The sequence below is a fragment of the Papaver somniferum genome, chromosome 5 (genome assembly GCF_003573695.1).
Source record: "Papaver somniferum cultivar HN1 chromosome 5, ASM357369v1, whole genome shotgun sequence".
Lineage (NCBI taxonomy): Eukaryota > Viridiplantae > Streptophyta > Magnoliopsida > Ranunculales > Papaveraceae > Papaver > Papaver somniferum.
Genome location: NC_039362.1, coordinates 203,807,101 through 203,824,661, shown reverse-complemented (window position 1 = coordinate 203,824,661; position 17,561 = coordinate 203,807,101). Strand labels below are relative to the sequence as shown.

General features: G+C 37.4%; 1 protein-coding gene and 1 pseudogene across 1 annotated transcript; both read left to right on the top strand.

The window, feature by feature from the left end:
- The first annotated feature begins 414 nt into the window (after positions 1 to 414).
- Positions 415 to 5,788, top strand: LOC113280599 (annotated as a pseudogene).
- Positions 5,789 to 5,960: 172 nt separating this feature from the next.
- Positions 5,961 to 10,299, top strand: LOC113284368 (pyruvate dehydrogenase E1 component subunit beta-3, chloroplastic-like). The gene is made up of 5 exons (XM_026533810.1): positions 5,961 to 6,172; positions 7,346 to 7,462; positions 7,546 to 7,655; positions 7,747 to 7,790; positions 9,127 to 10,299. The coding sequence occupies exons 2-5, from the start codon at positions 7,354 to 7,356 to the stop codon at positions 10,097 to 10,099; spliced, it is 1,236 nt and encodes a 411-aa protein (XP_026389595.1). The 5' UTR covers positions 5,961 to 6,172; positions 7,346 to 7,353; the 3' UTR covers positions 10,100 to 10,299.
- Positions 10,300 to 17,561: the final 7,262 nt, after the last annotated feature.

The window sequence follows — 17,561 nt, the reverse complement described above, 5'->3', positions numbered from 1 at the left end:
GAGATATTATTAGGTTTTGGAGAGTGTTTTTGATAAGAAGAAGAAGAGAGAAAATGAAAGGATTTTGATTTTTTTTGGGGCTCGAAAGGAATAGGTTTTGATTATATAAGATTTGATTTTAAAATTGATTTATTAGGGAGGGGTAAATCTGACTTTTCAATCACTTAAGATCTCCCCCTATCCATATTTTGACTACCCAAAGCACATTAATCTCCAAAATCCCTATTAGGTTCAAACTCCAATAATAGAATTCATATCTTAAAGGGCGGATTTTTAGGAGTATTTAAATAATATTCCCTTTCGAGAAAGGTCCATGGAACAGTACCGAACGCACCCCACCCCAGGACACAATTTTAGTGTACACTCCAAATACACCCCAAATATAACCTCGCAGTTCAGCGATCGTTAATGAAGTTCGAGCCTGCGGCACACGTCTCTGTGATTCCACTGAACTGAGAAGAAGAGAAGATGACTTCTCCATGTGAGACACTTGACGAAGATACTACACCCCATGAAGTTAATGAAGAAGTTGATGCCACCACTACCTCCGCCGCTACTACCACCACCAACGATTGCAATACCTTCTTAAATAATTTTTACGGGCCTGAAGTATGTTTCTCTCCAGTCTCTTACCCCGTGTTATTATCTGTTTCACTCTTTAGGCTTTCTTTTTTTTTTTGTTCTTTCGATTTCTATTTGAGCTTAATATTAGTATATTTTTCTAGGCAAAAGCAGATGTGGAATTTAAAACGACTGGGGCTAACTCAACATTGAATCTTGAAGTAAGGTTTTCAATTTACAGATCTTTTTTTTTTTTTTTTGAATTAATTTAGGTTCCAAAATCATTTGTTGAAGTAGTTTAGGTTTCAAAATCATCTAATTTGGAGCTTCATGCCTTGAAACAGGATGTTCAAGGGCTTGTAACTTGGGTACTTTCTGAAGGTACAATGCCTTCTTGGATCTTTATTAAGGTAAATAAGGTTCCTTTATAACACTTGCAAAGCTTAATCTTAGATTAACACGAAAGTAGCCTTCATGTTCATGTCGACGATAATTGAATGTTTATGGAATATGGATATCTAAACAATGTAATCTAGAGTTCCCAACCAAGTACTCTTGATTTCTTAAGCATTGGAGTGATTGCTGATTTAAATCCTTTTGGGGGTAGCATTTTGTTATTGCCATATGGGGTCTGTAACTAGGACTCATGACTGTTTTATTAGACTATTTTTCTTGGTTTTGCTATCCAAGTTGTGTTGTGGGTTTCGAAGTGTGAATTTGCAACTGCACGTTTGGGGTTAAAAGTATTATGTTGTCGCGGTTTGAATTTTATGCCCTATGGAATTGCACTCCAGCACTTCATTTGTCGGACTGTACAACTCCTTTTTAAAGGCCAAATGACCCAAGTCTGTTATTCCCTGGCCTTTTTGCGATTAAGGAAATACTCTGCTTCTCATTTATACTAAACCTGTATTTTCATGAAATGCAGAACAAGCCCCTCATGCCCAAAGTGGTTCTGCTGTATGTTCCAGGTCTTGATGCGGCGTTGTTCATGGGCTCAAAGAAATTTGTCGGAATCCCAGACCTGTTTTAGCTCTGAGGTTGTTATTCTAAATACTTATGTCTACGTAGTTGGTCTGTAATGGGTCTTTGTGATCGTAGCATATATATTATTGTTGAGCATGTGATTCATATAAATGCTTCTTTCTTTTTTCATGGCTTATTATGCTCGATTTCTAGTTCTTACTTTTTGTGGTTTGGGGTTTGTGTTCTGTGTTAGTTGTGTATCAGACGGGATGCAAACAATAGATGCGTTATTAACAGCCAAGTTAAAGAGAAAGCGGGAGCCATGTACTCTGGATATCAAGGAGTCTGATCAGGCAGAAGAACCAGGTTTTTATCTTGTACACTTGTTTCATCCACTTTCGTAGAATAAAGGACGCATCTCGAATTTAGTAGGCTTAGGCTGGACTTCTGTCCTCTATGAATTACTGACTTCTTCTATTCATCTTATATGGCCATTCTGTGGGAAGTGAATTTACATTTTAGATTTATATCAAACTTGGCAAGAGTACAGATTCCATAACATGGCTCAAGTTACATTGTATTTGCATTTCTTATTTTACATTGTATAGATTGATACCCTCGCTTATCTCAAGGGGCAAAAGATGCAATTTTTGACCATCGTTTTATTGCACCCCTGGTGCCCTGTTGACACGAATATGCAATTACTAGGCGAATGGACAGTTTTCCCTTTCAGTTAAGGTTGATATTTCCTCGAAAGAGCCTTGATTTATTTATTATTGGAGGTTCAGCGACAGTGGAGTGTGTTGTTTTTTCTACTCGGTTGTTTCGTAATCATGTTTTACTCATCCTATTAGTATTTAAGTTCAGGCGGATAACTTTCCCCTTTAATGATTATATATGGCCAGATGCTTTAGTTCTCTGAAGTGTGGTAAACCCTGTAGAGAAGATTGTAATGCATTTTTCCTTTTGTGAGAAACTGAAAGTCCAGATGCATATTCCAGGAAGGTAGGACACCAAGTAAAAAGGCAAAACCTCCTCTATTGTGTAAACGAATCTAACTGTACTTTGTTGCACACAAAAACTGAAGTAAATTTAATGATATTAAAAATTTAACCGACTCGTGATTCTTGTTTAGATTAAATTGTCGCAGAAACTCAGTTTTATATTCAGGAAGTTATACTACAAAAAAGAATTCTCACCCTTGATTTTTTTCCGTGTTTTTTTTTTTTGCACTCAGTGTATGACAGCTATGGGATTTGAGCTTACTCGGGCAACTCTCGTGGATATTGAAAGACGGGTACTTACTTCAGCTGAATCCTTTATTTCGTTTTTCATCCAGATTATTCAGTTTAAGATACTCTAGTATCGTAGGGTTAGTATTATACACATTCCGTGTTGAATGTTTAGTTTGTGCCATTTTATATTCAATACACATAAGCCTGATGGGCATGTTCATTTTTCTTAGGTTTTGTTGGACAAGCTGGTCAAACCTGCAAATGAAATTACTGACTATAATATGAGGTATTATCTTTCTTTTCTTTGAGTTTTAGCTGTATTAATTTAGTGTCTTGTTACCAAAAAAATATTTTTGATGTTTAAAGAGTTAAACTTGGTTATGATTTATAAGGATCCAAATGGTAGGGAACTAGATTTTTCCCGGCTTTGTGTGAATGAATTTTGATACCGGGAAAAGATAATTAGATAGCATTTTGCAAGAAAGAAAGCAAGCCACATGGGGACATTAAAACAGTGAAAAGAAATACCATAACCAGACATAACTGGAGAAGCTGTGAAAAGTTGGGAAATCTGAGGGAAACATGTTCCATATAAGTACTCACTGAACAAATACTGTATCGTAATATACAGGAGACAGTTGCAGTAAGTTCATTTACTTTCTGTTTAATCAGAAATTGCTGTAGGCTTAGTGTCATCAATCTAATGAAAGAAACAAACATATCAACATGAAGAGCACACGCTTCAACGTTAAGTGCTTTAGTGTCCCTAAAGTTAATCAAAAATTATTCTGAGAAACAGATCTAGAATAACTTATGATTATTAATTGCTCTGAAAACTTCGCTTATTCTATGTGCCACCTTGCTATCACTTGTAGATAGCTCAAGTGAAACTATCTTTGTGGTCGATTCTTCATGAAGATTCAGTGTAGTAATGTACAGTTAAAGACAATGCCATAAGTCTCCTTTTTTCATTCCCCATTTATGTGCTTCCAATGTGATTACACAAATCATTTGAACAATTGACAGATCCCTCACTTTCAAAAATGATAAAATCATGGAGTATTATTTTGTAGGAAAAGAAACAAACAAAGAGAACAACTAGTTCTTGCCTCGCTAAGAGTATATTATTCTTTTGTGAAAATGCAGATACAGTGGAATCACATGTGAGATGCTAAATGGGGTGACTGCGACACTTCAAGATATGCAGGTTGTATTCCAGCTTCATCTTCATATATCTTCCAAGTTACATACTCGCATTACATTTCTGTTTCTGACGTAATGCTTGTATCTCAATAAATAAATTCATTTTCACGACTTCCCCTGATGATTTACGTGATGTCTTTTCCCTTCATTGTTTTCCAGGCGGAATTTCTTAAATTAGTTCATCAAGAGACGGTTCTAGTTGGCCATTCTTTAGAAAATGACCTATTAGCGTTCAAATTAATTCATAAATTAATAATCGATACTGCTGTACTGTACAAAAATCCACATGGCGGAAATTATAAGTGTCCTATGCGAGTGCTTGCGAGGAGATTTCTTTGTAGAGTAATCCAGGATTCAGGAAATGGACATGACAGTGCTGAAGATGCAAGAGCTTGCACTGGAACTAGCATTTTTGAAATTTAGACATGGTAAGCAATATTTCTCTTTCATAAACAGAAATATAATGTTCTTTATGATAGCCCAAAAGTGTCCTATGCCCGCTTTCCTCGATATCAGGGACCTGCAGTTACTGTGGAACAGTAATACCTGCCTAGTTCTTTTACTCTAGCCCATACGATAAATCACATTCACTATTAAGAAGATTACAGTCACAGCAGTGCCTTATAAGTTGCTTTAGAGCCAACATGTTTTTAACCTTGTTTACCAAATGCTAATCTTTAGGACCTGAATTCGGTGCTGCTCCATCGCTTACAAGGAAGAAGCTGCTTACAATCTTGGGTGATAGTGGCAAAGCCTGCTCCGTTACTGATGATGTTTCCGCAGTGAAGCGATATGCTACTGAAGCTCTTTTAAAGGCCAGAAAGGAGGTTGGTTCTGTTCTTTCAAATTGATATTTGCAGTTTTCTAATGCTATCTTAATTTTAATTAGTTGGAGTATACTTGGGTTTGTAGGTAATGAATGGTAAGGTACACTTTATTTGGAGTCAGTTTTTGGAGTTGAATTCGTTTTACAAGAGACAAGCAGACGATACGGAGAAAGTGAATGTGAAAGTTGCACAAATGATAGCTTCGCTTACATGTCATAAGAAATCCAAGGGTCTTCGATACCCTATCTCATCCGAACTGAAGGCCGTCTTAAAGCGCATAGATACTAGGATCCAAAGCCTATATGCTGCCTTACCTACAAATTCAATGCTTATCTTATGCACCGGTCATGGAGATACAGCAATGATCCGAAGGTATGTGCTTTTTACTGTTAAAAAATATATATGAAGAGGTGGTTCCTTTTACACCTTAAAGTGTATATTGCGCGACTGACCTGTGTGGACCAACTTGGTAAACTAATGTGCAGCATGCAATTTTTCAAATTGAGCTTGATCAGATTGCTAACAGGCCCCATGTCTGCAACATGCCTCCTCCAACTTGAGGAGATGTTGGTGTTTTGCAGATTAGTTCACTTGACCATATTTTATCAGATCATTGTTGATTTGTGGGAACTTGAATTGTAACTCCACTAAAGCACTATGGGATGAACAGAAAGATTTCCCAGCTGGGAGCGATAAATTGCTCAAGGTCTTGGAGGAACTCCGGGCACAAGCCGAAGTTGTTCTTTGTTTTGTCCGTGTCAAGAATTGATCACTTGGATTTCCATGGCGGATAATGATTTTACAGCTGTACGCCTGTACCGTAGCATCCGCAAGAAACTGAATTGCTGTAATTCGCAAAAGTTTTGATATTAGTCTAGTGTGAGAGCAGTTATTGATAGAGAGCGAGGGAGGGTTTCCCTATCAAATGTAATTCATGTTGTATTATTAACACAATTGATTCACATCTGAGCAAACTTAATTCAGGCAGTAAGATGTTTCCCAGTAAACTGATATGGTTTCACTGCACTAAATTGCTGTTACACTTTGCTTACACTGAAGTGTAAAATGAAGCTTATCCGTACAAAATTGATGTAGGCAACCAATAACAAGAGAAAAGGGCCGGGCGACAAAAACAATGTCTCAATTTTAACAGTTGGTTCCAACCAACTTCAACTTCGTCATCTCCGTCCTTGCCTCTTGTCTTGTCTCTACAATACAATAAAGCCGTGTTTTGGATCTACTTCATTTCTTGCCGCTCTGAAAACCATTTTGCTCCAGTCTCACCGCACTCTCTTTCAATAAACCAGAAGAGACTACGTTACAAAGATCAGCGTTGATTTTCCATTTGACAAGGCTTGCTTAGTTGCGGTGTCTCAACTGGTAATATTTTTAGTTATTTGAGATTAATTACTTTTAGTTTTTTAAATCGACGTAATTCATTTGAGATTATGGTCCTCCTAATGTAAGTGAGAATTGTTGATATTTACAATTAGGGATCCTTTCCTTAGATTAGATTTGCCATCTCTCTCCCAAATCAAATGTACAAAAAGAACAAGAAAAACAACATTCAATAAGGATCATCACATCGTATAGTTGTTTGTTCCTCATTTTACCATATATTTGTCTTCTTGAATTGTGGGTTTTATTTATTTGATTATTATTACAAGTCTGATTTAGCTGTTAAAATTGGTGTGAATGCATGTCAACTGTTCAAGAAAACTCCAACCAGAAATTAGTTTTAGTTCGCTAGATGTTTCCTTGTTATTTTCAAGAGTGTATCTCGATTGGATTGTGTTCGTTGATTAAGACTGGGGTTCTGTTCTGTTAGATTTTATGTCTGAGAATATTTTATGTTCTGTCAATACTGGACTCCACTGGTTAACCAATCAGGGATGCTCCCTCCACATGTTTCCATCGTCCCACCATAGCCCACTAAATGGAAGGGTTTCTCCAAGTGGCTCTTAGACCTGTCATGTAGGGTTTAGTTTTTTCCCAGTGTCGGATAGATGCAGAGAGTTTAAAAGAGAGAGGAAAAGAAAAATAACATCATATATCAAGAAGGAAAATAAAACAAAGGAGCCTGATTTTATGCACACTCATTATTAAGGCACGTAACATTTCAATTTGCACCACTGATTTAATATTGGGAGTTATGTAATGAGGGGAGAGATTTTAGACATGGATGAGGGAATCTTGGAGAAACCCTTCCATTTAGTGGGCTATGGACCTATGGTGTGACGATGGAAACGATGTGGAGGTGGGAACGAGATATGTTCTGTCATCTGTTTGTTGAGGGAGCATCTCTGATTGGTTAACCAGTGGAGTCCAGTATTCATAGCTCTCTCAATTTAATCGCCAAAACCAAACTTTTTATAAGCAAGATTTCGAACAACTTCACACTCAACACAAGACACAACGGACGTATCTCAGTTTCTCCGCCTTCTCTCTCTCTCATCTCCATATAAACTCTGTATTTGTCCTTTGAATCTCTTGTTTCCTCGCATTACTTTTTTTCTTTCCCAATTCTCAATTTCTGTTCTCTCTATCTCTTAGAGAAGAAAATGGCAACACTTTTACAAGGAATTGGAGCCGCGGCTGCTTTATCCTCAACTTCATTGGATTCCAAGAGATTTGAGGTTTCTTCTCTCAAATCCCTTCCAATTCAAACAGGTTCTATTCCTCATTCTAAACTATGTATTAGGCTCTGGGATCTCTGAGACAGACTTATCATTTGATTTTTGTTTGAATTGCAGCAAGGAAAGGAAGGGTTTTTGCTATCAGATCTGATTCAAGAGATATAACTTTGGGATCATCTAACAACAAAGCTCGTTCTTCACCAAAATTAGTTGCTAATGCAGTTGCAGTTACACATCTCAACTTATCTAATTTCTCTCATTTGAATTTGAATTTCAGTTTTGTGGATTTTGAATTTGGTTTTGTTTTTTCCTTTGTAGACTAAGAATCAAGGTTCCACTGCATCAACCACATCTAAACCCGGGTAAGCCTTTCATTTATTGATAGTTTTGATTTTGTTTGAAATTCTGCAATCCAAACCTATTTATCAAGTTACTCAAATGTATGTTGATGGAATGACAAGTGTAGCTACAACTTAGATCGAATAACCTAAGTGGATAAGTGTACTTCCTTAAGTCTCAAGCCATGTTGACGTCGCACTTTGTTTAAAGTATTTCTGATTGCTACATTATATATCATCTGAATTGCACATTTACTTCTGTTACGAGTCTTGGATGAATTAGGGATTTGGGACATTGATGTGAGATGATAACTCGTGTTGTACAGTCATGGTAGTGTACATTGATTGGCTCTTGATTTACCTCTGCTTCTGTTGATTTAATATTAGCTGTACATGTCTCTTATTTGAATGCTAGTTTTTTATCCATTTTTGTTTTTCTTTGCGGATGTTTCTTTATTTCTTGAGTCAAGTAGTTTGAATTTATATATGGGGTTTGAAAATGTCCCAAGTCCAAAACAATATCTAATCCTGAAGTATATGCTATCGACTGGTTTGAAAATATGCAGTGGATGCTTCTAGCATAAACAACTTTTTTGGTCAAACCTAGCATGTTCAGAGAGTTTTGTTAGTTGTCGTTACCTAGTATGGAAACTGAGCAACGAGTAAAGCCTGTCCTTTCCATTCTCCTGACACTTTCTTGCAACTACGAGTCCCACCTTACAGAAAAATTAGCCGATATCATATGGTTCAGTTAACCACTTAATCGTTGCTTCTAAATCTGCTCGTAATCCCAATGTTATGCAACTAAACATCTATTCATTTTGCTTTCTTAACATTATACCTCCAAATCAGATAATACCACATGTTCACATGGTTCAATTGACCACTTCTTTTCTTTTTTTATAATGAAGTGGAGAACGTAGTACCTCAAGAAATAATATTTACATCAGTAGTTCTAAAGCATTTCATAATTTGCTGTTTGCTATAGATTGATAATTAGCTCTTATACATTTGGACCTTGGTCTTTCTAGCATATATGGCTAATATGTCAGCACAAGAAATGATACTTCTATTAACATGAGACACTTTAATAGTATAATCAAAAAAATCCAATTGACCACTTAACCTTGTTTCTGATATCTGCTTGTAAGCACCATGATAGCATCTTATCTTTTTTACTTGTTGATCAATTTATTTAATAATTTTCTTAGAAGATGTATGCACTTAAAAGTGTATGTTGGTCATATACTTTGACCTTTGCCTTTTGATCCCATCCAGAGTTTCTATATGTTGTCCGGAGCTTTCCTACTGTAACTTTGGCTAAGGTTAATCAAACTCATTACTTGTTTATCAACATTAGGCATGAGCTATTACTTTTTGAAGCCCTCCGAGAAGGACTGGAAGAAGAGATGGACAGAGATCCATCTGTATGTGTTGTGGGGGAAGATGTTGGTCACTATGGAGGCTCTTACAAGGTGACCAAGGGCCTAGCCACAAAGTTTGGAGATCTTAGGGTTCTTGACACTCCAATCGCAGAGAACTCTTTCACAGGAATGGCTATTGGGGCTGCCATGACTGGCCTAAGGCCAGTTATTGAAGGAATGAACATGGGTTTTCTTCTTCTGGCTTTCAACCAAATTTCCAACAACTGTGGAATGCTACATTACACCTCAGGTGGCCAATTCAAAATTCCAGTAGTCATCCGTGGGCCTGGAGGTGTAGGACGCCAGCTTGGAGCAGAACACTCACAACGTCTTGAATCATATTTCCAGTCGATTCCTGGAATTCAAATGGTTGCTTGCTCAACTCCTTACAATGCCAAGGGATTAATGAAGGCTGCTATCCGAAGTGAGAATCCTGTGATTCTCTTTGAGCATGTTCTCTTGTACAATCTCAAGGAGAGGATCCCAGATGAGGAATACATTTGTTCACTAGAGGAGGCTGAGATGGTGAGGCCTGGAGAACACATTACAATTCTCACATACTCTCGCATGAGGTACCACGTGATGCAAGCGGCGAAGACCTTGGTTAACAAGGGTTATGATCCCGAAGTAATTGATATTAGGTCATTGAAGCCATTTGATCTTCACACTATGGGAAACTCAATTAAGAAGACTCACCGTGTTCTGATTGTTGAAGAGTGCATGAGAACTGGTGGAATTGGTGCCAGTTTGACAGCAGCAATTAATGAGAATTTCCATGATTATTTGGACGCCCCTGTTATCTGTTTGTCTTCACAGGATGTTCCAACTCCATATGCTGGGACATTGGAGGAATTCACTATTGTCCAGCCAGCCCAGATTGTTGCTGCTGTAGAGAAGCTCTGCCAGTAATTACCCACAGCAACAGCGGCAGTGTAGTTTCTGGTAAAGATTTTTCTTTCTTCTTTTTGGAAATTTCCCTTTAAATATGTCCCTTTACAGCTTGTTCTTAGTGACAATTTTCTTCTCTTCTTTATTTTTGTGATGAAGTTTCATTGCCACCACCAGTTATCACTCGTCAATTTCAAATGTAATTCTTATTAGGTTCAGCACCAATTTGTGTTAATTCAACTGCAGGTTCATCATGAAGTATCGTTCAAAATAGCCAAAACACTTTCAAATACTAAAAGAACTTTTAAAAGGGAATTTGAAAATAGAGCATTTTTAGAAGCAGCTCTGTGATTTTCAAATTGATACAGGTTAAGGTAGAAGCAGCACTGTGATTTTCAAAAAAGTGAGCTCATATTTGCACGTTTTCTTCAGAAGATCTGAAAACTATGGGAACCCTATCCACATCGTGCTCGTCATATCATTGCTCGTTTGTTAAATGGTGGCAGGTGGTATTTAAACCATACATTTCTGTCTAGCTGAGCCATAAGGGGCTATAAATACCTCGAGACTGTGTGTCGACGTTGGGTTTGAGTTATTAATTAGTCTCCACATCGTGCTCATCAAATCTGTCTGTTTGTCTTGTCAACATCTAGACATCTAGATTAGTCTCCACACTTTTAAATCAAATGAGGTTGTTAATTAGTCAATTTAGGTGTAGTAACCACAGTTGGCCTAGATTTTGCTTACGACCGCTTCGCTACTAACAGCAATACCAAAAGCATCAATGAAACTAAAACCTTAGAAAAGGCCAGTTTTGGTGTTCTTATCTAGTTTCTATATAATGTAAATTGCTAACATTTCGAAACGTTGGTACAATCTTAATTGGGTTTGTGTTTTGAGTGATGTCCGAGTTCAATTTTATGGAAAGCAATCTGTAAGAGCGACCAATAGTACTAAAAAAACGATATACGAGGTAAATATGGATTCTTAGGTGGAGCTGACTCAGTCTGAAAAGAGGCCTGTGGATGTAAGTCCGCATGGGGAATCACGAGTACAGCTTCTGTAGTGACATAGGGTCTACAATTCACGAGTACGGTGAAGTAAGCTCACTGCAAGAGTCAGCTTGATCTATGACTGTAAATAAACCCCTGTCGTAACAAAAATGCCACTCCATAAGCAAGACTAAATAACTACATTGGACAAGACAACGAGCCTCATACCAATATTTCATTTAAGCACCGACAATCACAATCCTATGCCTGGTGCGGCTCAAAGTGGCCGAGTCCGACTTAGTAAGATCTATAGTTGCAGTGGGATAATGGGGATATTTAAAGGAGATATGTGGAAATCAATGAAAGCCGTTTTACTTCTACTCACATTCCAACCGTGAACCCTAAAATATTTTCTATAGCCTCGACCAGAAAACCAGAGTTGAATAAGAAGGAAGGGGAGATCGAACAATATGTCAAGCCTCCCGAAAGAACTATTCCTCGAAATTCTAAAGAGGGTACCAGTAAAATCCACCTTTGCGTGCAAGTGTGTATGTAAGTCTTGGTTTAAACTCATTTCAAATCTTGATTTTGATTTAATACATCAGAACCTTTCTATGCAAAGATACAAGCTAATGATTGAAAGCCATATAATGGGATTAGTTTTAGCTCGATAAGTTACGATTCTCTATCATCATCCTCTAACGCTGTTGTTGTTGAGATGGATTTCCCTCACAAATCTTCGAAATGTAAGATTAAACTGTTAGGCTCGTGTAACGGCTTGGTTTGTTTCTGGAGTTATCGGCTAAAATGCTATTTTGTGTGGAACCCAGCCACGGAGGAATACAAGAAATTATTCAGAGCAGATTCAGATAAGAATAATAACTTTGATTACAGTGCTTTGTATGGCTTTGGGTATGACTATGATAGTATGACCGTTGATTACAAGTTGGTATCCATCCTTACATATTGTAGGAATATTGGTTTTGGTTTTAAATCTCATACAACTGTAATGATATTGATTTCACTATTTTGTATATATACTACTTGTACAAATACATTGAATGAGTGAGGATCCTCACACTATAATTACATCAAAAGAATTAAATCTATTTTTATAAATTAATCAAAGAAACTAAAACTAATTACATCAATATTATTCTTTGCGTGTACTAATCTTGTTTCCATATTCTTCATTGCATGTATTCAATCACATATTATTCTTTGCATGTACTAATCTTGTTTCCGTATTCTTCATTGCATGCATTCAATCACATATTATTCTTTGCGTGTACGAATCTTGTTTCCATATTCTTCATTGCATGTACTTAATATGTGTTGATATTATTATATATTTGCATGTGTTAATACCCCCCTCAAGTTGGAGCGGTAGAGCCTGAACGAACGCCCAACTTGCCAACTAGACGACCAAATTGCGAAGCTCCCAAAGGCTTAGTAAAAACATCAGCCAGTTGATCAGACGACGGAAGATGTTTTGGTAGAATCAATCCACTTATTAACTTTTCACGAAAAAAATAACAATCAATCTCGATGTGTTTAGTACGCTCGTGAAATACCGGATTTTGAGCAATATGAATTGCTGCTTGACTATCACAAGAAACAGTGATAGGAAGAGGACAAGAAATGTGCATGTCTTTTGAAGAGATAAACTAACCATTGAAGCTCAGCAGTTAGATTTGCTAAAGCACGATATTCAGCTTCAGCTGATGAACGAGCCACAGTAGTTTTTTTTTTTATTTCCAAGAAATTGGACTATTACCTAATGTAACAAAATATCCAGTGGTGGAGCGACGAGTAATTGGGCAGCCTGCCCAATCAGAGTCTGTGTAACCATGAATAGAAGGAGAACTGGATGAGGACAAGAATATGCCATGTCAAATGGTTCCCTTGAGATATCTTAGAATACGATGAGCATCATCCATATGAGCTGATCTTGGATGTTGCAAAAATTGACTCAGATAATTAACTGAGTATGTGATATCTGGTTACCGTAAGATATAACAAACGACCTATTAAACGACGAAAGCAGCTTGGATCAGTCAATTCCGTACCATCTGTAGGAAGCAACTTGAGTTTTGTATCCATTGGAAAAGTTGATGTACGATCCCCTGTGAGGCCGGAATCCTTAAGGATATCAAGGATATATTTTCTTTGACATAGAAATATACCCTTTGATGAGCGAGAAACTTCAATGCCCAAAAAATACTTCAAACAACCAAGATCCTTGATTGAAAAATGAGAAGCGAGACGCAATTTGAGAGAATTAATGAAGTTATTATCTGTACCAGTGATGATAATATCATCAACATAGATAAGAACAAATATAGAGGTTGTACCACGATGATATGTGAAAAGAGAATTATCACATAAGGATTTAGTAAAACCTTCAGATAACAAAACTGAAGAAAGCTTCGCAAACCATTGGCGAGAGGCTTGTTTTAAACCATAGAGAGACTTTTTAAGTTTAAAAACTTTGGACTCACCTGGACGTGCCATACGTGGTGGCATCTTCATGTAAATTTCTTCATCCAAATCACCTTGAAGAAATGCATTGTTGACATCAACTTGATAAAGAGACCATCCCTTAATAGATGCAATAGATAATAAGACACGAACAGTAACCAACTTAGCTACTGGTGCAAAGGTATCATAGTAGTTTATACCCTCTTGTTGTGTGTAGCCTTTGGCTACCAGTCGAGACTTGTAACGTTCAACTGTACCGTCAGCATTGAACTTGATTTTAAAAACCCATTTTCAGCCAATGGTTGTTTTACCAGGTAGTAAATCTACTAATATCCAAGTATTGTTGGCTTCCAAAGCAATGATTTCCTTGGCCATGACTGCACGCCATTTGGGACATTTATTTGCCTGAGAGAATGATCTCGGTTCATCATTGAGAATAACTGAAGCTAAAAAAGCTTTGTATGAAAGACTGAATTTGTCGAAGGACAAATAATTTTTCATTGGATACAGTGATGAAGACGCATCCGTAGTAGAAAAATAATGGTAATCCTTTAAATAGGGTGGTGGATTACGAGAACGAGATGGATGTGAAGGTATTGTTGATGATGGAATCTCTGTAGAGATAGGCACCTGATTACGTGGAGATGTCTCTGATTGGCCTGGAAATACGACAGGTGACGGAACTACCGGAACAGTAGTAATATCGGCAGAAATTGATTCTGCAGGATGTACAGAAGACGAGCGACTCATGGAATTGCGTGTAGCAATAGTTGGTTGTGCAGCGGAATCATGAGAAGGTACGACAGGATCTGAATGCTCAGAATGCGACTGAGACTGAGAGCATGGGATAGAATTCTCAGGACTTAGAATATCACCACATGATTGGGACTGAAATATGGAGTTGTAATAAGAATAATCAGGCGGTGAAGGCTCAACAGGAACTAGGAACTGATGGTGATGAAGAAATATCTTTAAAAGAAAATGTATGTTCATGACACACTACATCGCGTGATACATACACATATTTTGATGACAGATCAAAAATTTTGTAACCCTTTTGGCCATGCAGATATCCGATGAAAATTCCAGGCTTAGCACGTTGATCGAATTTGTTACAAATACGTATATTTCTGTTAAAACAAAGGCAACCAAACACTCGGAGATGTGAATAATCTGGTGGTGAATTGAGAAGTAACTCATGTGGAGATTTATGAGATAATACCGGTGTTGGTAATTTGTTAATCAAATATGTTGCAGCTAAAACACAGTCTCCCCAAAATTGGATGAGTAAATTGGCTTGAAAGCGTAAAGACCTTGCAACGTTGAGCAAGTGACGATGCTTGCGTTCAACAATACCATTTTGTTGTGGCGTATATACACAACTGTTTTGATGGAGAATTCCATTTTGATGAAACCAAGAATTAAGTTCATTTGATTTGAACTCAGACCCATTATCAGACCTGAAAGTCTGCAGTTGAGGAATAATTAATGAATTGATACCAGAGGAGATGCTGGTAATGTGATGCCCAAATTGTTTTATAACAAAGGCAAAGAAATATTTGAGAAACTTCAAAGTTTCAGACTTTACTTTCATCAAAAATACCCATGTACATCTAGAGTAATCATCTACTATTGTAAGAAAATATTTTGCACCAGTTAAAGAGGCGGTAGAAAAAGGACCCCATATGTCAGCATGAATTAATTGAAATGGATGCTTCGATAAAGAAACACTTTTATTAAACTTGAGACGAGATTGTTTTGACCGTGGGCATACATCACATAAGTGTTTAAATGAAGAACGAACATAAGCAAAATTACGAGCTAAAAAACTAAAACAATCCATATGTGGATGACCGAGACGACAGTGCCATATATCCACCAGTTTATTAGCAGCTAAAGATGAAATTGATGGTTGGAAACTGAAATGATAGAGGCCAGCGATGCGCCTACTCCATCCAATCTCCTTGTTCGTGAGACGGTCTTGAAAGATGCAAGACTCATGTGAGAAATTGATATAGCAGTTTTCTGTGCTTGTAAGCTGACTTACAGAGATCAAGTTAAATTTAAAACTTGGAATGTGAAAAACATTGAGTAGCTGAATATTGGGAGATAAGTTCACAGTCCCAATATGAGTGACAGATATATTCGAACCATCTGGTAATTGAACCGTGATTTGGTTCATAACCAATGTGTAAGAAGAAAAATAAGAGAGAGTGGAGAAAATGTGATGAGTTGCGCCACTGTCTATAATCCAAACATTAGAAGAACAAGTTAGAGAAATACCTGAAAAATTGGCAAATGGAGTGACAATAATGTCTCCATTGTCTGGTTCCAATAAAGACATAAGTCTGGCATATTGAGTTGCAGTTATACCAGGAGCATCCTGTGTATTAGGAACAGCAGCAGCAGCAGCATATGCCGGAGTTGAAATATCTCTGGATCTCGATGGATCTTTTGGGTAGCCATTGAGCTTCCAGCAGGTAAGCCGAGTATGACCATGTTTGTTGCAGTGGTCGCAAAAAGGTCTTTGTCTCTTGTTGGTACCATTCCCAGCATTGGATGTAGTCCCGGGATTGGAATAAGACCTTGGATTTGGTCTAGCTGAATAAGAGTCACTACGAGAGACACTGAGTGTTGCAGATTCAACATGAGTAGTGGAGGATGAGTTTATACCTTGTTGTGATTCCTCCTGCCTTACAAGATTGTATAGCTTTGCTGCAGATGGCATTGGCTCCATTAATAGGCATTGACTGCGGAGAGCAGAAAAGCAGTCATGAAGACCCTGAAGGAATTCCATTGAACGATCTTGATTGTGGTGATCTACAAAATCCTTGCCTGCTCCACAAATGCAAGGGACGAGAGGCCTGAATGAATCCAGTTCATCCCAAAGAGACTTGATTCGAGTGAAATACATTGCTACATTTAGATTTTCTTGTTTCAATGAAGATATTGATTGTTTGAGAGCAAAAAGCTTAGGAGCATTGGTATGAGAGAATCGTTTATTGATCTCTAACCATTGATCTCTTGCATATGGGAATGATTGAACACTCCCACGTATTTCTGGGTCAACTGAGTTGGCAACCCAGCTACCAACTAAGTCATCTGCTCGAGTCTAATGGGAAAGATCAATTGGATCAGTGGTTTTCACAATGGATCCATCAATATAACCGAGTTTGGCGTTAGCACTTAGGGCCTTTTTGATTCCTCTTTCCCATATGCAATAGTTGTCACTGGTGAGAAGAGGGGTGAAGATGACAGTGGTAGGATTGTCAGCCGGATGAACGTAATAGGGGCTTGATGGGGATAGACCTGATTCCCTATTAGGTGGAGGATTATTGTTGGGAGGTGGAGGAGGTAGAGTTTCATCCTCAACAACCATTGTTGATGCAGTTGCAGAGAATTGAGAAAAAAAAAATATTATCTAACCTAGCTCTAGATTACCATGTAGAAATATTGGTTTTGGTTTTAAATCTCATACAACTGTAATGAGATTGATTTCACTATTTTGTATATATACTACTTGTACAAATACATTGAATGAGTGAGGATCCTCATACTTTAATTACATCAAAAGAATTAAATCTATTCCTATAAATTAATCAAAAAAACTAAAACTAATTACATCAATATTATTCTCCGCATGTACTAATCTTGTTTCCATATTCTTCATTGCATGTATTCAATCACATATTATTCTTTGCATGTACTAATCTTGTTTCCATATTCTTCATTGCATGCATTCAATCACATATTATTCTTTGCATGTACGAATCTTGTTTCCATATTCTTCATTGCATGTACTTAATATGTGTTGATAGTATTATATATTTGCATGTGTTAATACATATGATCGGTTAATCCATGTATACTCTTCGAAATCAGGCTCATGGAACAGATTTTGGTTAGACAACAACGAGTTGAATCATTTTTCGGAGGCTGGGGTGTTCTTCAGTGGAGCTCTTCATTGGTTACGGAAGGCAGATGCGACAAGGATACACTTAGTGAATATT